The sequence below is a fragment of the Lonchura striata genome, chromosome 2 (genome assembly GCF_046129695.1).
Source record: "Lonchura striata isolate bLonStr1 chromosome 2, bLonStr1.mat, whole genome shotgun sequence".
Taxonomy (NCBI): domain Eukaryota; kingdom Metazoa; phylum Chordata; class Aves; order Passeriformes; family Estrildidae; genus Lonchura; species Lonchura striata.
In genome coordinates, this window is record NC_134604.1 from 101,902,313 (window position 1) to 101,930,099 (window position 27,787).

General features: G+C 38.8%; 1 protein-coding gene across 5 annotated transcripts in view; it reads right to left on the bottom strand.

Annotated features, from left to right (window-relative positions):
• Window positions 1–2,937: 2,937 nt before the first annotated feature.
• The window catches only part of SH3KBP1 (SH3 domain containing kinase binding protein 1), a 212,161-nt gene continuing 187,311 nt past the window's right edge, over window positions 2,938–27,787 (bottom strand). For 2 of the 5 annotated variants that reach the window (XM_021552924.3, XM_021552922.3), the window contains 7 exons: window positions 27,478–27,640; window positions 22,639–22,724; window positions 11,535–11,644; window positions 10,072–10,197; window positions 6,813–7,084; window positions 5,362–5,425; window positions 2,938–4,002 (listed from right to left, as the gene is read on the bottom strand). In XM_021552924.3, the coding sequence (XP_021408599.1) occupies window positions 3,961–4,002; window positions 5,362–5,425; window positions 6,813–7,084; window positions 10,072–10,197; window positions 11,535–11,644; window positions 22,639–22,724; window positions 27,478–27,640 (863 nt within the window). In that variant the 3' untranslated portion in view covers window positions 2,938–3,960. Of the gene's footprint in view, window positions 4,003–5,361; window positions 5,426–5,931; window positions 6,182–6,812; window positions 7,085–10,071; window positions 10,198–11,534; window positions 11,645–22,638; window positions 22,725–27,477; window positions 27,641–27,787 lie in introns of those variants that run through there. The other 3 variants (XM_077781634.1, XM_077781632.1, XM_077781633.1) reach the window with 3 other exon arrangements.

Genomic DNA, 27,787 nt, shown 5'->3' on the forward strand with positions numbered 1-27,787 from the left:
ACATCCAGCTGCTAATTCCTAGGCCAGCTCAAGAGTCAGCTGAGGCAAAAGGTGCCAAGCAAAATCTAAATTCTGGCTGAAGGGTATTAATAACCATGGAGACAATTGCCCAATGTTTTCTGTGGCTCTTTTTAAATTAAGGATTGCCATGAGCAGAATTCAATGCTTGGAGGACCCTGTCCTCACCAAAGCCTATGGGAATTGCTCGTGCTCAGCAGCACTGCCATCTTCACACAGTTGAAAAGCTTCCTCAGTGTCAAATTGTAAAGTAGCTGTTTCTACTTTAAACAAAAATCCTGCCTGCTTTCGAACCACAGCTGTCCTGTGTGAAAGGTATCACCTTTCTCATCAGCCTTCACACTTTCCTCATCAATGAACTTCTGTCCAGTTTCCAGCCCCAGGGTCCTTATTCAGGGGAGAAGCAGACATTGGAGTCCTCACCTCTTCCTGGCCCTGCAGAGACTGCTGATCACTCCTGCAAGCAGGAGCACTGCCCATCACTCCACCCAGCCATGCTCTCCCCTTGGCTTGTGGTGCTTGCTATTTGTGGGACCCATGAACCGCAGAGCCTCCAACCACAGCCCCCTGCTCCCAGGGCAGGCCCCTGGAGCATAAACGCCCCAGGCAGAGGCTGAAAATGTCAGCACGGTTGTGCTGTGGCATGGCCAAGGAAAGCACAGGAACACCAGACACCTCCAGCCACGCCAGCCCTGCAGCAGCAAAGCCACGTCCGTGCCACAGGCTCCAGGCACGGGGAAGCAGCCGCCCCTGCAGCCCGACAGCCTGGCGGGAGGGCACAGGGCACAGGGGGCTGCTCACACCCACGCAGCTCCTCAAGAAGAGGAAGGAAAGGATTCTGCAAGGCCAGCAGAGCATGAACTTCTGAGGGTGTTTTACGGCGCTGTCTCACCTTGTTTCATACGTGCAAATTTCAGTCCTGTCTGTCACAGAGCGTGGCGCTCATGGACATTTCATATACAGATTAACCCATAAAAATTACTGCAGAGTTGAGTTCAGTCCTTTGACCTGTTTGCATAACCAAAAAATTCGCCTGAACCTTTTACTCATTCACAAATGAATTACAAAGAAAACCGCAGAAGATGAAATTTAAAATACACTTCTGAGTATTTGCCATCTTACTTCCATGTAAAACTTTTCTAAATTCTAAGTGCTATGATCTCACATTAAGAAATACTTGCTCCTTTTAGAATTGTAAGAACAAAAAGAGAAAATAAAACTGTTTTCTTAATAACAAAAAATTTACCAAATCAAGAATTTGGGTATTATCATCCAAAAGTATGACCCTGATATTTCACACCTGACTTCTACATAGAAACCAAAGTCTGCTACAGAAATGGTATAGGCATGTTAATGAAAAGTCATTTTACACAACCTTCAAATAACAATGTTTAATCATTTTCACAGCAAAATCACTTTGTATCTCACCAGTGTTTTCTGATTTTCTTTAAATATAAAACCAAACACTTTTAAAAGCAGCAGTTTATATCCACATGTTTAATGCATATTCGATATTCTTTAGAAAGGGAAAATCCATGTCTTATGTGAAATACTTTGTATTATTATAATGAAATGCAGCAAGAAGAACTTGTATTTCTACAGTGTCCTCTTCCAGAAAAACCAACTTGCAAAGCAAAGCATTTCTACAAATACTTATTTAACCATCTTCTACAAAACATGGTTTTTCAGACTTCTAACTTAGATTTGTAAAATGACAAGCTATCATCTCAACAGGAGGGGGAAAAACAAGAATGTAATTTTTTTTTCTTTTGGAATCTAGTTCCAAATTCAGACTTTCATTTTCAAAAGATGGAACACTTCTGAAATGTCCGATATATTTCTGAGGCACAGCTCAGGAATCAATACTTTATTTACCACAGATAGAGTAGTTGATCTCTTTCCAGGGAATTAGGAATCCAGAGCAGTTAATTCCTGGATAAACATGGCAAATGTATAACTACAAACCTAAATAGAATTCTTATTCCTTATCCCTTAATTTTTTCTGTTCTCCGAACTCTGCTACTAACTTTACAAAAATCATGGAAGTAATGTAGAAATCCTTATTGCTGGAAAGCTATGGCAGAACTCTCATCCTTTGTATAAAAATATTTTAATGTAGATATTTAGAAATGTTACATAGGAGCATTTCAGTGATAAAATATTTTATCTGAGCATCTGAGCAATGTATTGTGAGCAAATACATTGAGCAATGTATTGTGACTTTAAAAAAAATTCTCAAGATTCACTACCCAATCTTCAAATCTCAGATACCACTGTTACAATGGAAGCAGATGCTCTGGAAGAAAAAATCATCCCAACAGTAAGGTTCTGTACTGCCAGTTGAGACCTATAAAGCCAGATTTGGGTATGGTGGACTGTGTATTTTATATATTTGTTCATATCAAAAAGGTTATGGGAACTCTCCCCACATATGTGAATGTGACCAGCCAACTGCACACTACATCTCACCCAGCTCCTGGCAGGCAGGGAGGTTCATGTTGATATAGTGTGCTGCTGGAGTCAGCTCTAGCACTTGATGGGATGACAAGTAGATCCTTTGTGTGTGGGGTTTTGTTACTTGGAAGTATCACCAGCATCACTTACCCACTCACTCCATGCAATGCAAAAATATCTGTTATTTAAACACTTTATAAAATTAACAGAGATTGCTGACAAGATATGAGAAACTCTGTGCTTAGTTAAGAACACATGAAACCACAACCAGGAAAATGTGAAATTTTGAAAGAATGAAAGCAAACAGAGAAACTGAAGTAAGCATCTGATTCAACAAAATGTTGAGAAGACAGTCCTGCTGCAAAAGTAGGACAATGAAATATATCAGTCTGTAGGTGTACAATATTATATAGCAAATAATACCAAGTCAATAGCAAATGAAACACTGTCACACGACAGAAAACCTTGTGCATGAAATAATACAACTTTTTATTCATGTTTTATAGATTACTTTTATTTCTTTTTGCTTTAATAATGCATATTCTGTTCACTCTGTGCAAAATTGGGGACAGAGGTGGGTGTTTAAATCATCTAATGAAAATCAAGCGGAGATGAACATTCAGGTTGAGGGAGAGGCCTATCCAAACCAGGAAAGCTAAAAAGCCACAGCTGCTGAGGACAGAGCTGCTCTCAGCTGTGCCCTTTTGTCCTGCCAGCTGGCACAAACGCGCTCTCCTGACCGAGCAGCTGAGCCCTGGGAAGGTGACCTCCGCCGGACACCGGGGACAGGAGTCGCCGTGGTAGCTACATAGGGAGACCTGGCCTCAACCGGCTCCAGTCAGTGTGTGGCAAAGAAAGGCACAAATCATTGCAAAGACCAGACTTCTGTTGGTTTGTTTCCTTCGTGTAAATACATTACTGTTCACAATATAAGTTTAAGTTGTAGGGGATTTGGGGACAAAAAATTGCATATTTAACAGAACTTAAAACCATAATGAAAAGTAGGCTGTTCAATCTCGAAGCAAAACTAATCCCTTCAGCCCCAACATTAACATTCATTCCTGGCTATATGAAGTACAAACATCTTAAAATCTGTGACAAAAGACAATTAAAAACCAAAAGTCAAAATCATAAAGCTTGTAAACAGATAATCTGAAATACACTTTATTTATGGAAAAATATCATCAAAATAGTACCACTATGGACTAAACTGCCTGAGTTTTCATTTCACCTAGGATCTTGAAGTAGAGAGCCTTTAGCACAAGAAGATCAATTTCAGTCACAACTAGTGCCGTACAGCACGGCTTTGGGTAGAAATTTTGTTCTTGTTGGTATTTTTGTTGTGCTATCAAAAACTGTTGTGCTAATCCTTCAAACAAAGGGATGTTGAGGCAATTCTTAAATCATTTGGCACAAAGTTATTTTGGCTGGGGCATAAATTTGAGTCTCAGTCATGAAGAATAATGCAACATTCCACCTATCAAGTATTCACTTTGATTGAAGAGCTTTCTTTATGTCATTAACTTCCATCTAAAAACAAACAGAGGAAAAAGTGTTTGATTATATTATATGCTTTAGCAAACTGAAGCACAGTTGGTGCCACTTGAAAAGCATGTTCCTTCTTGCCAACAGGTGAAAGCTGTTATACCACTATATGCCAGGCGTTATACCACTCCTATATCCACAGATTTCACAAATTGAGGTGCTTCTCCACTGTATAAGATGACCATTCACAGCCTCCTCCCTCAGATCATGACAAGTACAGTCACTGAATGTACTGCAAGACCTTTCAATCTCCTTATTGCAAGCCACACAGCTCACTGCCCAGCATTACTGCAGAACGAACATCATGTCCATGCACCAGCAGCTGCACTTACAGGCAAGGTGGTTGCCTTCTACAACCATCAAGCCTGTGCCCATGCATCTTATAGGCTCTGAAGGATGTACAGGCATGCTTAAAAGGATGTGGCTGAAACCATCAGCAGCCCCAGTTGTATACTTGGTGCCTCTGACAGACACTGGAAACCCTAAAGCAGGGGTCCAGGATTTATTCAAACCCATCTGTTTCAACCTCTGTGCAACTGCACCATCATCGAGGCAGTCTTTAATACATGGACTGAGACCTGTGCTAGTACATGTCTATCAGAGCACTCTGAAACAAATGCTACCTTTTTCTGTTAACTCTTATCTTCATAGAAAGCTAATAATGCCATCTTATCCAGCATCTAAACAATTACCAGTATAAGCGACATTTGAACTGGAGTAAAAGCATTCAGCTGTAAGATCATAATTTTAAACTCATCAGTGCAGGTCTCTGCATAAAGATGTAGTTATATCTGGATAAATCTGAATAGTCTGGCCTGTTAGATGAAATCAACAGTGGCTATTAAAAATGTCCACTGGGTTTTATCTGAATAAATTTTGGTTTAAGCTGAACAATAATTGTATATTATTAGAAGCCATATTGCTATGTGGTTGGATACATAAAGCCCTTTAGGCAGTCCTGGAGCATAGACATTGAGGATCCCCAGTTCTGTCACCCTTACCATACTCCCAAGTGTTTACAAAGAGGGAACAGTCCAGTGAAATTACAATTCAATTCTCTATCCCTAGTTTGAAGTAGAGTTGCCCTATACAATCAAATATAAAATATAATCAATACCAAACCACTTGTCAAGTATATGGAATAGAAGAGTACCCCACAGCATAGATTAGAATGGAATAATTTTGGTTGGAAGGGGCCTATTAGTGACCCTTTAGTCCATCTACCTGACCAAGTTAAAGCATGCTGTTAAGGACATTGTTTAAATCACTCTGCAAACCCCCAAAATGCAGGGGGCTAAATCAAACCTGACAACACATCCCCAGCATTAAAAATAATTTAAGTACCTGCAATCGTAGACGGATCTTCTTCTCTTCATCCAACTCAGAGAGCAACTGTTTAATCTCTTTTCTGTTAAAAGAATGCAAAAGAAGCTTGGGATGGAAATGACCAAACTAGTAAAATACAAAAGATTATCTCTTGAAGACATATTTACCCCACTTCACTAGTTTTTCCTCTGAACATCAAATTGAAGTCAGCATACTCTTGTATACTCTAGGCTATAGTAGAGAGAAGTGAAACTCACTATGGGACAGTACCCGCCCCATCCCACATGGCTAATGACTAATGCCTCCTAACAGCCCTGCATCCACAGGCTTTACTCTGGCCTAGCTGTATCAACACTGTATCAGCACCCAGTTACCTTTTTCCATATAAAATGTAGATATATTGACTTTTGGTGGGTTACAGGAGCTGGTAACACAAATCCTGCACATCCTATCACATACTTAAGCCACTTAAAAGCTGTTTATGCCAGCGATACAATGTAACCTTCAACTTCATTTATAAGACTTAACGATCCCAAATATGGATTTTCCGTCATTCTTCTTTGTTGGGAAAGGGAACATAGCTATAAGGAGCAGGCACGTTCTCATGTTCCCACTGAGTGATCTCACCTTAGGACAGATACCAGTAGGTGGAAGCTGCCCTTGCAAGAAGGGCCGGGGAGACCAGAGGAGCAGGGTCAGCCTAAGAGGCGAGGCCGTGGGGCTTGCTGGCTACATCCAGCTTGAACCATGCCCTCCCGCATCTTCTCCCAAACTCCGCACACCTCTGTTCCGCCACAGGCTCTGCACGCTGCTTGCCCTTTTCTTTTTCCTGCCTGGGCTACACACAGCTGACAATGTAAGTGAAGGTTTAGCTTCCAAAGCATTCAATAGTCTCAGGAACATCAAAGGTTACACGCCAGCCCCAGTTTTCTCCTAAGAAATGAACAACTTAAAGAAAAAAAAGGTGCCCAAAACTAAAATAGTAAGATTCAAGGCCATAAACACAAAGGCCTTCAGATGACCTAGTCGCAATTTGAGTAACATGAGCTTCCTGGGAAAATGTGCTAACAGTCAAATAACAAATTAATTTAATAACTTTAGGAGCTTGTAGCAATTTGTACTACACCTATAAGAAATGCACTCCTTTTGTTATGATCAATGCACATGAGATTCCAGATCGTTATTGACAAATAAACCAAAATTCACTGCTAATAGCTTGCAAGTTAACTTTTTTACCACCCGTAAACATCTACTTGCATCATAACACAGGAAAAAAAAGCTGGTGGATAGTGCAGATCTTTTTTGTGGAGGTTCTCACCCCTGAATATGTTCTATCACATGAAAATCACTCACAAACACATATGCCAACTGTGCAGAGTAACATCCATGAAGGCAAACTCAATCAGAAACTGCCACCACTATGCACTAACACATCCATCACACCCACAGCTGTGATTTGCAGTACTTACTTTTGCTGGTCTTTCATGGTTTCAATGATGGTTCTTAGCTCCCTAATTTGTGTTCTCAGCTCTTCCAGGGCAGTCTGACCTTGGCTCAAGTGCTCAGTCTTTGGCTTTCCTTCAGTACCAAACAGGGATGGGGAATTTGACCTGTGGCCTGTTGTTCCCATAGCAATTGAGTGAAACCCAGGTGATGGTGAAGGGGATAGTGATGGCTGTACATTACTGCCACTAGCCAGACCTCCTGGTTTTGGAGGCAAGGAAGTTTTGTTATCAGACACCTGCAACAAAAAGAATAACATTTAATGTCTGCAGAAAGCTTTAATGAAAACCAAACCTCTAACCAATGCTAAATATTTAGCCGCTCTTTGGTAATGCTGAAATTCCAACAGTCAAACATGGACGATCTTGGCAAAAGCATGATAAATATAGTGATTAGTCATCTTTGTATGTGTGCTTCAGGGGGTCTAGTTGTGATGCAAAAGTTCAGCAACAGCATTTCTATGATCTCAGACTTAGAAGTGAATTAAACCAGGGATAGATGCTCAGTGTTTCTCTCAGATGTTTGTGAGAACATGTCTATACCCACGGATGTCTCCCACAGAGCACAAAACTACATGAATCCAAGTTGTATTTTTTTTTAAGTTAAATTTATAATTTCCCAACCAACTATTGAAGGAATCTTCCAAGATTTTTCAAAAATTAAAAAATGTATTACAGGTTCCCCCTAGCATTATGAAAATAGAAAAATATTCACTAGATTTGCTTGTTGGTATGATATATATATATAAAAAAATCCCATGGCTTCAAAATGATATTAATAATAAATAAATGTAGTCTACTGTCCTCTATTAATCAAAGCTTCCATGAATCCCCATAACTACCAATAGCTCTTTATTCCTCCAGGAACTTGACAGAAAAACACACCATTAACCTATAACCCTGGAATCATGTGGTTAGCTAAATAAGATTCCATGCTTCTTAACTGTGATCCAGTGCTCTACTTATTAGACAAGCTTCTATTTATATATGCTACCTAATGTAATATGTGTATATAATGTAATATAAAATTTTATACTTATTAGACAATTAGAAAATCTGCAGTTGACCAAGCATATATGACCATCTACTTCACTGCATACAGAGAACAGTGTACAAGTACAGTTATCACAACAGCAAGCAAGGGGAATCTTTGCACTGTTATTGGCAGTGCTGTGTATGCAATACATGACAGCTACCAGGCATGTTTGAAAATCTAATTTGGACAAGAGTAAGAAAAAGCTCTAGGCAGTCTTCCAACTCTCTTTGAAAAAAGAGATATTGAAGTTGAATGGTAAATAGGGCAAAATACTGAAAATAAATGGTATGGAAATGGAAGGAGACACTGTATGTGAGGACTTGGAGATTGGCAGGGTGGTATTAGCTGAACAGAGTAATTGAGAGAAAAGTTAAGTGATGAGATGAAAATCAGGAAAAATTATGATGGGGAGAGAAGAGCAGGATCCACCAAGTTGTGTAAAAAACAGTCTTCCCTACTATACTGTTGGAATGTTAGGTCATACAACCATGATTAAGCACAGAACCTGATCTGGGAAAACACTGAATTCAAGAATTTCTCTCCACAAAAACCAAGTATGACCATAAATGTAAACAAAAATGGTATTATAATTACAAGAAAGTTGAATCACTTTTCTGCCTTGAAAACTTGACTCAATTACCTGAATAGTATTCTTTTAACATTTTATCAATTAGTTTGTGCATCTGTGTTGGAAGGGACCTTAAAGGTCATCTAGTTCCAATCTCCCTGCCATGGAAAGGGGCACCTTTCACTAGACCAGGCTTCTCCATGCCCCATCCAGCCTGGTTTTAAACATTTCCAGGGATGGTGCATACACAACTTCTCTGTTTTAGCATCCATTCCAGTGCCTTGTCACCCTCACAGTAAAGAATTTTTTTCCTAATATCTAATCTAAACCTACCCTGTTTCAGTTTGAAACCATTCCATCACCCTTTCCTATCACTCCATGTTCTTGTAAAATAGTCCCTCTCCATCTTTCTTGTCAGCTCACTTCAGGTACTGGAAGGCCACAATCAGGTCACCTCAAAGCCTCCCCTTTTCCAAGCCAAACGAACCCAGTTCTCTCAGCCTTTCCTCACAGGAGAGGTGCTCCATCCCTCTGATCATCTCAGTGGCCTCCTCTGGACTTGCTCCAACAGGTCCATGTCCTTCCTGTGCTGGAGACCCCAGAGCTGGATGTAGACCTCCAGATAGGGTCTCACCAGAGCAGAGTGGGGTGTGAGTAATATGTACCTATAAACAGATCTTTCATGGACAGAAACCCCACATATCAGTAGGTGCAAGTTTTCTTTGGACTGAAAAGAAATTTCAGGCTGAGTTCAAATCTGGAGCAGGCAAGAAAGGCACAACTGGAGTCATTGATCTGAGCATCTTATTCCAGAGCTTAACTGGCTATCAACATTAAAGCCTCAAGTAGCTGCTTTCTAATAGCAGCCATCTCATTTTACAGGAACAACATCTACAGCACTGTCATACAATTCAGAAATGTTGGCCCAGCAGCATTCCTTGGTGCAAATGCTCCCAGAAGAGGGAGCTACATAGCAAAACATTATCCTTATAACTTGATCCAGAAGTGCATGATTTCATCTTTCAAATACTTGTTAAACTATTAGAATGTAGTATTTTTATTATTAAAGGTATCCTTATGTACTCAAAAAGAATTCCAACCTTTAAAGCCTGACCTACACACTCCTTTTGTAGTATTGATTCCACTATAGTAGTCTACCAATATACAGGAAGAATGGCACAAGCCTATAAAAGGAATACAATTATATCCGTATAAAAAGTGATTATATTTGCAAATTTAAATTCACATACTATTATAGTGTGTCAAAGAGTTGTATTTTCTCTGCTCACAGACTCTTCTAATGTAAACTCAATTTAAAGTTGCAAAAAGACAGGATCTTTGTTTCTAAAATTTATTTCCCAGCCTCTCTGATTCTGTAAAATCCATTTACACAAGAAAGACTTTTTTCACAGTATGGGTATTTGACACATTTTAACTGTGCAATTCACTTTAAACTTGCCTTTCAAGCACAGAACAATCTTTAGTAACCTTTATCATTTTAAGCTTCTTTAAGTGGGCAGTTACCAAGTGACTGATGAATTAAATTTTAAATATCTCAGTATTGCTTTGAAAAAAGAAGATGCATGTGATAAGGCTCAGCAGAGGCATTCCAATTAACTTACTTGTGATATTGTAACAGTTCTTGATTTCCTTGACACGTCAAGAGTTTTGTGAGTAATGGAAACGTGTTCTTCCCTCTCATCTTCAGGACTTGGTGAGTCAAAGAAATCAGGGCTTGAAAGGGATGACTATATAGACAAACACACACCAAAAAAGAAGAAAAAGAAAAGCACAGATATTTTCATTGTACAAGAATTTTTTAGCTATCATTTTCAAAGTAACAATACTTAAAATCAGGACTCTTTGTCCCCGTACTCCCCCTTTTTTGCATCTTATTTTCAAAGCTAGACTGCTTTCAAAGCATTCAAGAAATAAGGTATGTTTATGAGTTGAATTCAACATCAATTTACAGCTGTGCACTGCATGATACCACAAGATGAAAGCAGCGTCCTGTCCCGGAGTGCTGTGCCCGCTCTGTCACCGGGGCGGCTCTGCCGTGGCTCTGCTCAGAGCAGCTCTCACCCTGCTGCTCTCCAGGGGCCCAGCCACTGCCAGTGCACGGTGCTGGCACTGCAGGGCTGCCTTGTGCATGGCTTCTTGGTAAAGGCACAAAAAGGGAAGGTCCTTTCCACCCCCTGATCCTTTCCTCGTAGATGTGACAGGGGAAGGAGAACCTCTACACTGCTCTTTGAGATTTCTATACTTATTACAGCAGTCAATTTTGAAAGCATTCTCTGTTTTGAGTTCTATTAGTTAATCCTTTTTGCTTTTTGAGTTCTATTAGTTCTATTAGTTAATCCTTTTTGCTTCCTTCCACTTTGTTCTTCTTCAACAATACGGACTGCAGTAACCATAGTTGCTCTCATTCTCATATTCCAGAGTGCAAAAAGCATGGAAACAAAGAAACCCCAAAAAACCCCAGAGAAGAAGACATTGAAAAACTAAGCAGTGGGTTTCCAAAGTATTGTTTATAAGACCAAAATAAAGACCAAAACAATCTATCTTGTCTAAAGATAGATATTAGAGAGTGAAATTTAAATCATCCTTGTATTTACAACTGTGACCTTCATAAGAAACACATGATAGCCCAAGGAGGGCTGTTGAACACTGAATGTTCTATTTGTCTTCAAAATCTGGTAGATGTCTGCAAGAAACCAAGAGAAATGTTTATTTTGGAAAACATTTTCAAAAATCCTCAATACTTTGCACAAATTAGTCTATTCCAAAGATTTTTATAAGGGATTCTTCTGGGCTCAGTCATGGCTGGCAAGAAACACCTGGCAGCACCCAAATAAGGGGGTATAAACCTTAGAAGGAAGGGAATGTTTTAAACATCAGTATTCGAAACACTGGCAGCCTTTTGACAGGAATTTTCCTGATCTGCATCTCTCTGCCTCATTGTACGTGTGAAGGAATGGCTGGGTAAAAGTAGTAAAATCACCAAGGAACACAAGTAGGAGGGGGGGGGAATTCAGAAAAAAATATTTTTAAAAATAGTTTTTAAATAAAAGGAAAATTAACTTACAGATGTGAGAGACTGGGAGGGTGGTCGCCTGCCAGTAGCTTTTGGTCTGGTTGTAGTTGGATGATTAAGCTTCTCAGCAATTGGTATTACAGAATCAAAACCTTCCAAGTCTTAAAAATAAAATAGAATCGATTTGGTTTTCTGGCAATTGTCTTCAAAGGGAAAGAATCACATTTTTTTCTAATTTCAAAGAAATGAAATCCCATTTTCCCCACTGTGTTACAGTGTTCTGCACATATTTAGCCACCACGATGGCATTAAAAAAACCTGGAAGTCAGAGGCAGCTGTAATCCAGGCACCCTTGCCAAAAACAATTACCCTTCCATCTCAAACACAATAAAGCAGAGGGGGAATGTGTAGAGGAGCCTTTGGCTTTGTTTTCAGCATAGTGAAAGCTAAATGACATCATGGGTTCTATAGCATGGAATAAACAGTTTCAAAATTTCCATCTGGCTACTGAAGGGGTTAGTAATTTTTTTTTCCTGAATAACTGGAGACATAAGACTGTGCACACATTGTCTCAGGAACTGTACTGTCAGCTCTGCATTGCAGTAATTGCTCAGGAGAATGCAGAATGAGAATGATCAAGCTGGAAGTGATCTGCAGGTTCCTGGACACCTGCAGCTGGAGGCACCATGGTTTCCAGTAACTGCAGGTGACAGGACTATCTCCCTCCAGTAGTCCAGAGGCTATGGTAAGTAAAAGCTCTAACAGGCTCCTGAAGCTGTACAGAGTCCAGGGAAAGCAGGTCTGCCTTGAATGCTGTACCAACCATCTCCATGGCCAGTGAAAAGCTCTGGGGAAGTGTTTACTGAATCCAGCCACAGCGTAACATGTTTACGTGAAAGAACGATGCGGAGGCTCAAGGAATACCACAGCTCATGATTACATGGATAAATCAAATGGCTTAATACCATTCATCTATTTTTATGGGTTGTATCAGTTTCACTCACCTTCATTTCAAAATGCCCTACAGCATATGTTGAGCAGGAAGGAGTCAGAAAACACACAAGAGGTACTTTAGACAAGATAAATCAAAATTCTTCAAAATTACTTTCAGATATGAATCAAATACAGGAATGATATTCATTATTCAGAGACTATTTTTCATTGCATATATGTAGGAAAAAATAGCTTTTAAGTTAATAGTTCTATATACTAGGCACTTAATTATCCAAACTATTACAGAACAATAAATCTCTGAAGATCCAGTTTTGTTGCCATATTACAACCAACCATTGTACAAAATTACACAACAGAAAACCAAATTAATTAATGGGCCCATGAAATAAACTACACGCACTGCAATGAAGGACATTTAAATTGATTCCAAGTACTCATGATTTGTCAGTTAGAAAGTAAATGGGATTGTAGCTTCCTTATTCAGCAATATCCTTCCATCTCCAAGAGGAGAAAAAAAAAAAAAAAAAAAAAAAAAAGAGGCAGAAAAAAAAGCTCTTTCAATAGCCCTGAAATAGTCTAAGGTTATTCACCTCCAAATACTACTCTATTTTTGGAGTGACTCTTCCTATATATAACCAGTGACCCCACTGTCCTCTACCATGTGTTTTTGTTATTGCTCTTTCTATTGACTGTTGCAGCCTGTGTGCAAAGGTAGGTCACCCACCCAGTCTGCCAGTGGGATTTTGGCAATCTGAAGCCTCAATTATATCCAACATGTCAGGTGAGGCCACAGTGCTTTGAAAGTTAAAATGAACTAATTTTAGATTGCACAAAACCTATCTAGAGTCTACAGAACCTCAGGGTTTCAGGAGAGCAGAAGCAGAAGGAAAAATTTCTTTTCTGGGAAAAAAAATAGCAAGCAAGTGTAAGAGCTGGTTTCTATTATTATCCAGTTTTAAGCTGACCCATTAAGATAGCCACATGAGTTAAAATCACAAAGCAAATCAGTAATCAATATATTAACATATTGTCTAACTTTAATCATTACTACTGAGTTACTTTGCTAAATGGCACAGCCAAAATGTAATACCATCAAAAATATACACTCCCCTCTAAATGAATGATACTCACGCACATGAGCAGAAATGGAGGCTGAAGCAATCCTCCCATTTGCCCCAGCTCTCTCTCTCCTGCTTTACTGTTTTTACTACTTTTTTTCCTGAGCAAGATTTAATCCAGCTCATTTTTCAGTGGCATGTGCCAAGCCATGTAAATACTTGCACTGAAGGAAGGATCAGTTACCAGTACCACAGGACTGATTCAAGCTGCCAAAACTGAGGGGAAGAGCAGACTTCTGCTTTGGGGGCAGGAAATTGGCTGAAGTTATTCTGCAGCCCAGGAAAGCTGTGGTGCATGACTTTCCTCTCCCCATTTTCCATTTCTGTGGTCTACACAGGAGTATGAAAGATGAGTGAGATGGGAGTCAGTCTCTTATCCCAGGTAACAAGCAACAAGAGAGGAGGAAATAGCCTAAAGTTGTACCTTGAAATTTAGTTAGGGAAGGTTTAGATTGGACACTAGGAAAAATTTCATCACTGAAAGTGTGGTCAAGCATTGGAACAAGTTGCCCTGGGAAGTGGTAGAGTCAACTGCTCCGCAAGGTATTCAAAGAATGTGTAAATGTGGTGCTTAGAGAGATGGTTTAGTAGTGGACTTGGCACCACTGGGTTAATGGTTGGACTCAATTATCTTTTCCAACTTTAAAGATTCTATGATTCTGTAAGTGCCACTGTACCTTTCTCTGCTCTTACAAAAGGTATCTACACTCATATGGAAAACAATCAATGAAAAAATAGTGAAGTCAATTAAGTAAATGTGTTTCTTTGGCTTAAATAAACTATTGTTGAAACCTAGTGTTCTATATTTGATCAGAACAATAAAATACTCAGGTTTAAATTGTAAAATGTTTTGATAAACAGAAAATGCATGCAATTGCATCCTTGAGACCCATAAGCATTTGCAGACATAATTTGCTCCATGCATTTTATAAATACCATGAAAGAGAAACATCTATGTGTAAAGCTTCTGTTATCAAGAAATCTTGGGATTCCTACATTTTTTCCACTTCTGAATGCATTTTTGATAGCTAGAAAAAGAAACTAAAGCAGCCTATACCAGCACTGAATTTTAAACAAGAGTAGAACAGAGGCTATGAAGGCTCCACAGGTAGTATCTGCTGCCAAACTAGTGAAATCGCAGCCATTCAGTTGATACTCTAAATGAAGTTCTATTAAAGTGTAATGGACAACACTTGGTAAAATAATAAAATAGTAAATCCACTTCCAGCACTCTTATATGCCCTTTTTCTCTCCATTTGTCCTCCTTATTTAGATGTTGTTCTTCCCCCCAAATCTGCTCTGCATCTAAGGCTATCACCATTTCCCACAATCATCACCTGTGGAGATTTTCATTCAAGAAAATTCCCATTCAGTGAACTGGTAACTAGAAGAAGGAGCAACAGAACCACTCACAAAATTTCTGCCATGCTGTCATATATGCTGTGGATTCAGTAATTCACTCGTGATGGTTATTTCATTATTTTTTGCTGGTGGAAAGCAAGGCTATATGGTTCTGACTATATTCAACTTACTGAGGTCATTAAATGCAGGGATTTTGATTTTAGTTTGTATTTTGGCAGCTATCAGAAATTGGGAGCTTAAATTTACACAATGAATAAAATATACGGCCTTCCTGACAGGGCCCAAATGGAATGTTATTAAAGAAAAAGTCCAGTCTATTGTATTTACAGCCAAATTAATTGCCATCAGCACCCAGCAGACCTGGACTCTGCACTGGTCTAACTTTTCCTTTGTCTGGTAATAACAAACAGTAAGGAAAATTCTAGTAAACATGTAGAACATAGAGATGGCACCCATCAATTAAGTCTCTAATTAAAAAATAGTTGATATTTGTTCTACAAATAAACAGATGCATTCATCATTATTACTGTCTCACTGATCAAGCTGGAAATTCATGAAGTAATTCATGAGATGGGGAGAAAGCCATCAGAATAATTTTAATACATCAGTGTAGTACATAAAGTCTGGTTTACTGAGCAACCATATTTCCTGAATATGAAAAAAAATGTTAGCTGTGCAAGAATTATTCCCTGGCATCGTTCCATTCACCTTAAGAATAGAATATTTCTCTCCATTGCTATGCTCATTTGGAAGCATGGTTATTTAAAAGGATGATGTTGGTATTTTTAAAAAAATGCCCAGATCCAGGAAAACAATTATTTGGAGAAAAAGTTTGAAACTCATTAGACTTGTATCTTCCTAGAAAATGACCTTTAGTCCCTGTCCCACAAAAGACCCGAGAAATAAGAAGTAGTTATGCTTCCTTCCTTATCCCTCTTATCCCCTCCATTTACCATTGTGGCATAAAATGTGGCTTTATCTTCCATTTAATTTCTTTACTATTGGGGCAAAATAATTTGTACATAATGATGACAGAAAGTTTTTAGAATTAGTAGAGAGAATTCACCTTGAAAAAACTGAAATGGGAAATGATGTATAAGAGAATCAACACTTTCAGAATGCTAATGGTGAGGTTTCACAGAATAGAAATACGACAGTGCTGAAGGAAATGAGGTGAAGTTGGCATTCAGTTAATTTGAAGAAGATTATGTCACAAAAGCCAGAGGTGAATTTTATTCCATAATCATCTTCAATACATTTAACAGGTTGACAACAGGCATGTGAAATAATATATACGCTGTCTTTAAATGCAATAATCCTTAAAGGTTTCAAATGAGACACACATTGCAGACAAAATCTTCTGCAGTAGTGCCCATTCAATATATAGTAGAAATTTAAAAATAACTCAATAATCTTAATGTTAGTGGGAATTTTCAGAAGACTACAATTATTTTAACTACTTCAAGCATCCAGATTCTGTTACTCCCTCCATGCTGAACAGCATCGTGCCCTTTGAGGAATACAGCCATACTCCCAACCAGGATCCAGGCAGCAAATCTCCCCCAGAATGAATCACAGACTGTTTTCTATGATTTGGGTAATGCAGTTTTAGGAGGAGAGCTCCCTGGCTGCAAGGCTCCTTTGTTCAGGGGTGCAACAGTGATGTGCCAAGGAGGGCTGCCCACATGGCTCCGTGCCTTGGGTGAAACAGCCTAGCTCACCTGGCTTCCCAGGACTGTCCCTGCACAGCTGTGACTTTAGGACAACCTCTCCTAAAGCACCCAATTATATTCTCCCATTTCAGTCCTGACTTTTATCACTTTAATAGCTGAATGTAGAAATGAGCTGCCATAATGAGCTTTGCTAACCACTTGCCAGTGCCCTCATAAGGATTTTATTTTTAACAATTCAGAACATGCCAAGAAAGAACTGAAAGGTCAAGAAAACTGAGGAGCTAGAAGAAATGGATATGCTGTTTTCAGGCCCCTCAACTTGATACACATGGCAACCAAATTAAATTTCTAGTTTACTGCTTTTTTTCTGGACCCTTCAGGGCAACAGCCCCACTTAATTTCTATAAAAGACCATTACCATATTCCTGATTACAATATTTACAGTCCAGAACTATTTTTATGGGTGACTTTGACTCACTGACGTAAATATTGCAACTTAAACCAGTCAGGCAATTCTGTTCCCTTGCTTTTCCCTGTTAAAACGAGCATGAATAGCAGCACAGAAATATGTTTAGACCGATTTTGATCTTCATTATATGAGTCACATTTTTGTCCTCCAACCTTTCTATTTAAAAACCATTTCCAACATTCATTTAGTGTTTTCAGGTGAAATAATTATAATATCTCGCAGTAAAACAGCCTGTGATTTAAAGACAAACCTGCTCCATTCTACAACCTTTCCCCAGAAATATTCTCTATATTTTTCCCTAGTGTGGGCCAAATCTTACTAAATCACTTTTTCTTGCAGTCAGAGGCCCAGCAATCACCTCTCCTGACAAATACAGCTCTAGAACAACTGCAAATACAGTTCAAGGAAACTTGACATACTGAAGATTTTTTTGTTTATTAGGTATTTTCAAGAGGGTATTTTAATCTATCCTTTCAGGCAAGCTAGCACCAGTCTTGCAGGGAGGGAGAGAAAAAACGTAATGGGTAATCACATGGCATTGGCCAGTGCTCCATGGTCCACCAACAAATATTCTGCAGATTAAAGTCTGAGGAAATGCTGAGAAATGGACCTGCACTGACCAGCTTCCAGGGAAGCTCTTAAAATATTTCATACCATCATTAGATGTTTCAGTAGGAATCAATGAAGGCATATGTGCCTTATGTTAGCACTGGTGAAGATTATTAACTTCTTTCATGAATATTAAGCAAAATGTATAAAGAGCCAGGAAAAATATTGGAAAGATGTGTCCACTTGGCTCTGTGCAACTCAGTCTTTTGCAAAGCACAGAAACTGCTTCTTGTGGGGATTAACTGATCACTTCCACAGTACACACATTATTTTAAATTCTTCGTGGCTTATTCCTTACATCACTTAGCTTAAGTCCATATGGATTTAAGTATTAGTTGATGCCAAAGCAACACTGCTTTGGATAGACAAGACTTGTTTCAAGATTCTAGGATTCCAAAGTGTGTGTGTGTGTGGGTTTTTTTTGTTTTGTTTTGTTTTGGTTTGGTTTGGTTTTGGTGTGTGTGTGTAGTTAAAAGATGTAGGATTGATCCTGACTTGAAGAAATAACTCAATCTCATTTTTTGGAAAGCATTAGTTTTTGATCTAGTGTTTTGGTACGTACACAACCCATTATATCTACTAAGCTATTCTATCTGTTAGATGTTTCTGTCTTCACAGCGGCCCTTATATGCAAAATTCTTTATGAAATTAAAAATAAACACATCACCTATGCCATAAGGCATGAATTGAAGCTGTTGAAATCAATGTACTTCTATGTAGGAACAACAGTTTGTAGAATAGGGTTTATTGTCAATGTGGCTTATGTTGCTTTAGAAGCATTTTACAAGCTCAAAAAGTCATTGCCAATGCAGAGCAGTTGTTGGTAGAAATGTACCAACAGATGTAAGTAACCACTGAGATCTAACCACAGCCTTGGGTAAATGACCACACATTTTCTACTGAGTGCCCCTGAACACTCTTCAAATTTTTACTATATGGTTGTTCTGATTTTTTTCCTCTTTCAGACTAGAAAACCATACTAATATGTTTCTAAATGCTTTTGCACAATGAAACACATGCATTACACTTTGTGATGACAAAATCTGTCTGCAAGAACAAGTTAATGAATCCAGAGCATTGACAAACACATGTAAACTGCACATGCCACCTTAGTCACTAAAATTTCTTATGATACATTAAATGATAATGATTTCTCATTTCAGTACTATGATGCAAGATCTTCTGTCACAGTATGATAAATTTCAACTTAATTAAAAAAAAAATCTGTAACATCCATGTAAACTTTGGCATTCTATGAAATGCTTCTTTTTGTATTTACTTGTATATGCATTGTAAATTAAACCAGACAGGACAGAAAAGAAAAGGGGAAAACAAAAAAAGCCTTACCCTCATGAAATGAAGATGAGTTAGCCATAGCAAAGAGATGTAAATAGGAATAGTTGAATGCAAGATGTGTGGAAAGGAAAGTAAAGACATCACTGAAAACAGGGAAAAAAGAAAACAAAAGAAAAAGTGAGGAGGAATGGGGAATGGTTCCTCTTAAATAATATATTCTGAAGGCTAATTTTCCAATGGCTTTTGTAAAGAGTGTGAAAAAAGTAAATGCATGGACAACATGAATAAGAGCTGCCATTATATCTACAATCAGCAGTGATGTTGCTAAGCAGAATTTTTTCTTGTCAGTGCAGTTTGAAAAATTGTAAACAGTACTGAATTATCATCAAGAAATTTACATGTGAAGTCACAGAGCCTTAGCATGCTCTGCTGAACATGCTAAGGAAACCATGTCATGAGCTAATATCTACATAAAAAAACCGTTTTTATTATATGCAACTCACAGAACATTATTAACAGTATTACACATCACTCAACCTTTCTCAAGCATTTGTGATTTTCCCGATTGGTAAAGAGGGGGGAGAGTGTTTTTACACGGTGTGGGGTTAGACAACACTGATCCACTGGTAGAATGTTACTCAGAAAATAAACAGGAAAAAGCCATGCCAACGGACCTAAACAAAATACAAGTTTTGAATCTGGATTTCCAATTCAGCTCAGCCTATTGCTGCTCAGTTGTTGATGGCCGATTCACTGATTTCGTTGTTGCTGATCACTTGTTTGTTTTTTGAGAGATGGCACATGGAAGAGCCCTGTATCTTCTCCTCTGCCATCACAAAGGTGTCTCATCACAGTAAAACAAAGGAACCAACTTAGAAATCCTTAAAAAGGCTTCAACGAATAAACAACTGCTCTCCATCCAGCATTAGTTTGGTTTGCTTTAATAACCAAAACTGTCTCTCCATTGTTTTCTGTTCCTCTCTCTGCTCTGCAGGAAGGAACAAGAGCTTTAGACTGGCTATAGGACTAAGAAAGTGACAGCCACTACTCAGCTTAGTATCTCTAGTGCAAAGTAGCCAGGAGGTGCTGTGGTATTCATTTTCAGTGCCCAATTTACCAACAGTACTTAGCATAAGCACAAGAGAGGGTGAGACAACTTCCAAGTAATTGTTGCTTTTCCCTCTGTTCTCCCCGAGAGCTCTGAGTGACTGGGAATGGTATTGGACTGATGGAACAATAAAGAGGAGCCCAGTAACCAGAATGGTCATGCATCCAAGCTGCTACAAAGGCCATTTAACTACAATTTTCTTCAAAGGCTACTGCTAAGTCACACCTTGTCTGTCACAAAGGTCCACCCTAACATGTGTAAATCTGGATTTCTGAAAAGACACCAACTGGTAGATTTAATCAAATCCATTTTGACAGGATGGATGAGCCTCAGAGAAGCTGAGATTGTCCTTCTTACAGAGCACATGATATAGGGGCAAAACCAGTAAGATATATCATTGTTAAAATATTATCTGGACCCATACAGCCAGATCCACCAGTGTTTTGGAATACACTGGACAACTCCATTCACACATCCATCACCTTTTCTAATATCTCATGTAGCCACAAGACTTCTCCAGCCTGTTCTTTTTGCAAATAAATTAAACAAAATCACATGCTTACCATAAATCTCTACAATTACATTGCACCATAAACTGCTCTGAACTCCAAACCACTCCTCATAGGAAAATACATTAATCCACTCTGAATTGGTTTTCCTTATTAAGCCCTGATTTATTGCTCTGCCCTCTCTTAAAATGCCTTTTATTTATTCGACAATATTTTACACAAGCTGTCAAAAGCTTCCTGAAAATTTATAACAGTTCTGATCTCTGGATCCCCTTTCAATTCAAACCCATAATTTATTTATTTTTTTTCTTTTAACAAGTTGTCTAACAGGCTAGAATGACATGATTTGCCCTTGTAAATGCCATTCTGGTTTGACCCTATCAAGTTATACTTATTTAAGTATTCACACTATTTTTTCCTTGAGCTCAATAGGTTCTCCATGTAAGTGGTAACAGGAGGCCATCAGCTAAACCCTTTGCAACATGTTATGGGTTCTTGTTGGCTCCTATTCTGCATCTAAAAAAAAAATAACCCAAAACAACCCAAATTCCTACTTCTGCCACCCTCCTCTCTCCCTCCATGTTCTGGAGATGAACAAGAATTTCTATAAATCAGATTTCCTGCCTGACATATTAAGAACAAAACAAAATAAAACCATAACCACTGAAACTTAATAATACAAAACAATCTAAGCTTTTATCCTGATTCCAAAGAAACTAGAATAAGGAGTAAAAAAATTTACCTCCATCACACACAGGTAAGCATATGCTACCTGCACTTATATCTTTCAAATAAGCAGAAGCTTATGTGCTTTGAAGCAAATTTGTAAACATAGTTAAGAAACACTAAATGGTAGAATTTGTCTGCATTTCCATACCATTCCTTTCTAATAATATCTACAATAAAAAGGTTCATGCAATTTATCATGAGCTTCTAGATTTCCACGTTTAAGCCAAATGAAAATCTGGGAAAAACATACTACCTGCTACTCCAGAAGAACTGTAGCAACAGCAGAAGCTTTACAAAAAGCAGATATATGTATGCTGGAAAGCTCATAGACCTATGTGAAATGCATTTAGTGTTCTGTCGTTATGTTGCAATTAAAATTCCTTTATAACCTGAAGTTCTGCTTCCAAATCTGAGGAAAAGGCACATTTGGCTGTTGAAAGGATGCTATTGTACAGAAATGCTTTACTAATAAGGCAGTCTGGGGAGACACCACCACACCAAAATGACATTTCATGCCCCGCTGAAGGTAGCAGCGCTTAGGCAGGCAGGATCCGGACTCTGCCTGAGCCAAACGCGGGCTCAGCTGCGAGCGCGCCGAGAGCGACGGCAGCAGCTGCTGGCTCTCGGGGCAGGGCAGAACATGGCTCTGGGGCTTCCCCGCTGCCCCCTGCCCGCCTGGGCCACGCTCTGCAGCACCCACCCAGCCAACACCAGCGCTCCTGCTTGCCTTGCCAGCCTGAGGAGGAAGGAGGATGAGAGAAGACCAAAAAATAACCTGTTGTTGCGCCTTTCCAGGTGACTTCCTGATTAAACGGTTCATGGGTCAGGAACACAAGTTGTTTACAACAGCAATTTAGACTGCTTTTAATTAGTGTATGCAGTAAAATTTAGTCAAATAGACCTGAACTGGGTTTCTGTTCCTTTGTATTGGAAAGTGTAAAGATTACTAACTGCACCAAACCCACAATCTTTTGCAGTATTAAAACTGTGGCAGCACTATTACATCAGTTAAACAAGTATGCCTTATTATTGTTGGCCTTATCACTTGTTTTAGAGTTTTAACAAAAAGAACAAGAGCCTTCCTATTCAAAATAGCTCACTATTCCATATTTGTTTTAATTTTTTTTAAATAGAAAACCCAAACACAACTATTTTAAGTAAAGTAGAAATGATCCTTTAATCCTGCAATCTTTTAAAATGTCATATAAAAGCACTCACATTCATTGCCAAATCCTCAATTTGACTCTTGAATCATACAAAAGTCACTAAAAAGCAGAAACTTGCACCATAAATTTCTTAGGCAAAGTGTAGAAAGCACTATAACTTACCGATGTCATTGCTTCTTTCAGAGGAGTCTTTCTCTAGAGTGCCGGATACTGTACTGCCCACTAATTCCACTTTTGGACTATCACTCCTGCATTTGGATCAAGAAGAGGAGATGTTTTACTGGGAGTTTTTGTGTGGGTTACAGTAAATTGGTAGCTAACTTGCAATTAATAATGAGAGAGCAAAGTATTCTTCCTTTGCAGCACCAGAGTAGTAGTAATGTCAGCAAGAGCAATCTCTAGCAAGTCGACATGCTGTACGGATTAACCTTATCCCGTTTCTCCTTAACACCTGTCCAAAAAGCCTGTTTTAGACACCGTAGTGTCCGGAATAATTCTTCAGATGTCCACAGCATCTCAACACGAAGGAAACCTAAGGGCAAGGGAACATTCTTCAATATCTTCTTTGTAGTTTTTTCTAATTAATTGGCTTGCACAAACTACAGCAGTGGACTACCTGGAATGCTGCAGAAAGCAAGAGAACCTCAAGCTAGCACTGTGTGTTTCAGCAGTTCCAAGTATTTACTCATAAATGCAACTCCTCCACCATGTTTTTGCACTTTTTTTATGAGACTAGACTATGAATACTATTTCCATAGTCCAAAGAACCAAGATCACCTAATTTGTCAGAAATGTCTTTTGAAAAGTAAAGTGTCAGGAACTTTATACAGAGGGGCTATGTTAAAATCAAACAGAAGATCAAACAAAAGCAACAAAATTATCCCTGCTTTGGAGAACATTCTACCCCACAAGTACTTGAGTTTACTGAAATAATCTATCTACTGAAACAATATAAAAAAACCCAAGAGTGGTAGGCAGATAACTCTGTATTGCACAGATCACTCAAATCTCTGATACTTACTGTGACAATAACTGTTCAGTTAATGCAATATATTGTACTTGCCATCATCAGGTCACTTGACAAATACAATCATTTTTCCACAATAATTATTCCCAGTGTAACACTATAAAAGTTATAATGTATGTAAGGTACCCAACTCAGGGATAAAGATATAGATCTGTCCTGAAAAAACCCAGGCAGATATGTACTACACAGTGCAATAATTAGCAATAATTAGCTGTTGACAGTAAAATATGTAGTGAGCTCACAAATCTTGTTGATTTTTTCATTGATCACTGCTTTTGATACCAAAAGTTGATGACAGATGGTCTGAACCTCAGCTCATGGCAGTAGTTTATAAGCAAAACACAAAGTGACTGGAAACCCTATTTCAGCCTTCAGGAAGGCTGTGATAAAGAGTTGAAAGTTTTTATTAAAACCCAGAGGAGGTCATAGATTAAGTGAATGTATATACCATTAAACCCTGTGATAGGGTGACCAGTGAACAAAAAAATAGACCATCATATTAATAGCAAACCAGTCCTCCACAGCTCTCAATATGGCAGGCAGTCTGTACCAGGAAGGACACAGAAGTAATTTAACACATGCATAGAAAAATGTATTAATTGGCAAGATTATAAATAAGAGTATTTCCAAGTGATCTACCGGAACAATTAGTTTTCTTAGTTTTTAGGCTTTAACTTTTTCTTATATTGCTAATATACTTGGAAACCTATAAGAAGCAACATAGTTTCTTGGCTGACAGAGCAATGAGCATCTGACTGCATACTCTGTTTTGCACACATATATTTCTCAGCAATCTCACAGCACAATGTGAGTTGGAAGCACTTGAGGAAATGTGTGAGTATGGTTTTAGAGAGATTCTTAGAATGCCATGATTTAGGGCTGAAAGTCACAACATTTACCATTTATCTACAAAAGATACCAAGATATATGGCAACAGCCCCACAAGAAAACCCCAATCCTGTTGTCAAAGAATCAACAGGCTTATTATGCCACTCTGCATCCATATTATTGTGAAAGGAATGGATCCTCCCTTCTCATTCACAGTGTCCCTCTCTTGCTTGTGCCCATACAGACAGGCTGTCAGCTTGACCAGACAGATGATCAGCCTGAGAGAAACCCCACACTAATAGAAGTCCCACTGCAAACTGATTAATTGCCATCTGGAGCAAATCCCTGACCCATATGGCTGCGCAGCTGCACAAATGCTGGTGCTAAACATAAGGGAGGCTGTGGGAATGGGGTGCCAGGATAAGGAACCATGTTAGCAGTGGCATGGACATGGATTGCTTTAAACTGATTTTAAAGATGCACCTACTATAGGTGTTTATGGCTTACCTATCCAGGGAATTGACTTACCTATAAATTGTAAATCATGGTATGCCTAAGTAAGCTGTGAAGCCTTTGGAACAAACTGATTCACATGGGTTTTTATCTGTCCTATTGCCCTTGAAGACCTACTCTGCCCCCAGTGAAGGAGGATTCTATTTAAATGGAAAAACAATCGCCACCACAAAAAGTCAATGAGATGCAAGCCACTTAACTCAGGACTCAGGACACTTAGCAGCTGCCACGGAAATCTCACACACTCACTCTAACTGCAGCAATTTTCCCCTAATGATCATGTACTGGTTTTGGCTGGGATAGACTCAGTTTTCTTCATAGCTGCTTGCATGGTGCTATGTTTTGGCTTTGTGATGAAAACAGCATAGATAACAGAAGGTGTTTTCATTGTTACTGAGCTGTGCTTGCACAGTCAAGGCCTTTTCTGCTTCTCCTGTTATCCCACCAGGTAGGAGGATGGGGGTGGACAAGGAGTTGGGTGGGGACACAGCTGACCCCAATGGATCAAGGGATGTCCCACACCACATGGTGCCAAACTCAGCACATAGAGGTGAGGGAAGAAGGAGGTGGGGGATGTTTGCAGTTATGGCATTTGTCTTCCCAAATCACCGCTGCAGGTGATGAAGCCCAGCTTTCTAGGGGATACCAGAACACCTGCCTGCCCATGGGAAACAGCAACATTCTTTGCTTTGCTTGCACATGCATCATTTGCTTTTCCTGTTTAACTGTCTTTGTCTCCACCCACAAGGTTTTTACTTTTGCCCTTCTGATTCTCACCCCCATCCCACTGTGGGTGAGTGAGCAAGTGTCTGCACGAGGCTCAGCTGCCCACCAGGGTTAAACAGGTGAGCAAAAGTTCTGCTGACTGAATTTTTATTCTAATAGCTTTTTCAGACTTTGGAAATGGATACCAGTAGGTCTTAAAATAACTACTATCTTATTAAACTGAATGGATTTAAAAACAAAACACCTTTATTGAAATAACTGCTTCCACTTGGAATTTTCATTTTTCTTAATTATCCAAGTAATTAAAAGTATTTTCAATTTTTTTCTGTGCTAGACATAGTGAAGTTTGGACTATTAAGAACATAAAAAGGTTTCTGTTTAGGTGTGCCTTTTGCCTTTGATAACATGAAAAATGAAGTATCTTTAAAAATACATGGTTACTTCATACAATTTTGTACTTAGGGAAAAAAAAAGGAAAACAAAAGAGCAGCAAAATAACCTTCCAAAATTCTAAATGCTAAAACTTTATAGCATGTTTACAATATTTCAAGCAAATGATAGAACAAAAGAAGAGCTACTCCATTGCATGCCTCACCAGTGAACTGAACACTAGGGTATGTTTTGGTCTTTCCAAGACATCACATTGCTAAATCTGAAGATTGTAGCAAATACTTGTATTTCCAAGTATACCCAGGTGATCAACAGGTATGGACTGTATTTTTGAGCAAATGGGCAAGCACGTTCAAAGCCAAGTCCAAAAGAAGTTGTGGCAATAGCACCTGGATAGAAGGGTAAGTTCTGAGATGTACAACTAATGCATGTCAGTAAGATGAAACTGGGAGCCCAAGGCAGTTACCTTTTTTTCTTTTTATTTGCCCCAGATTTCTCACTGGTTAAATTTTTTAATTTAAAAAATTCCTCCACACCATATGTGGAGGAATGAATAGAATCAATGACTAGCATTTCACTCCACTCTAACCTGTAATCTATTCTGGTATTTAATTCACCATTACTATAGTAGAATTCCAGTTGTTCAATGGCAGCTAATTTTCCTAACAGTACAATAGTAAAAATATTTTCATGCCTGTACTCTAGTTTTTCTGCAAGATGCACAGTTTGCCCATTTTAGGCAATTGTTTTATTCTGGTTTTCATCTAACTCTATTCACTATGCATAAATGAAATATACAGTGCACAACCCACTTGGTGATGACTAAAAGATAGCCACCTAGACTTGATCAGGACTACAGTGAGGCCTTTAATTTCTGCAACCTTTCCTCTAGCAGCGAATAAACAGACTTATGTTGGCAAGTCCAATTTCTCAGTGCTCGTCAAAGACTGTAACCTCCTCTGATAAAAAGCATCATGTAACTACAGAGTGACAACCAACATTAGAAAATAATTACTTGACAGCACTATTCTTCAGTGGCACCAGCTAAAAGAGCTCTGAAGATGTGTATTTTGCTAAAGTTTGATCTAAAATGATCAAAGAAAGCAGACTGAAATCAGGCTGACAGTATTTGAAATGTGCATTGCCTAATGCTATTCCTCAGCACAATCCAAGCTTTTGCACTGACTTAATGCCTGAGCTAAGCTGAAATAATTTGAGGTAAACTAAGAAAGTAAAGATCAGAGTAACATTTTGATGCGAGTATTTCCAATACATTCTGCACTGTTGCAGTAACAGCAGAATTTCATCAGTAGCAACTAACTAGTCAAGAACAATCTAAGACTGCTATTATTGAGAAGATAGTTATGGTCCAGCCAGATGACTGTTTTCTTCTTTCTTGTTGTTCTTTAAATACACTTACTGTGAAGTAAATTGGGACATAAACTGCAAAACCTAAATTCTTTAAATGTGTTTTTTTCCACTAATCCCAAAAGCACTGGACAGAAGAAAAGCAATACCTTGCATGAGTCACAGGCACAACTGGTCTTTCTGGTCGTCTTGGGGGCAAGGTGCCAGGTCTGTTCACAGCGTTGGCTTTGGGTGGCCGAGGTTTCTTCGGAGGTATAGCAGGAACTGAAGGCTTCTGCAAGTCTAACTGTTTTTGCTCTCTCTCTGATCTTTCTTTAAATCAATCATTTCCAGAAAAAAGAACAGGGATATTATTAAGTGGAATTCATTTGCACTCACAAGTCATTCAAAGAAGAGATCTTCAACTGTAGATAGACTGTATACAAAGAAAAACCTTTCAATTTTTGTTCTAAGTTATCA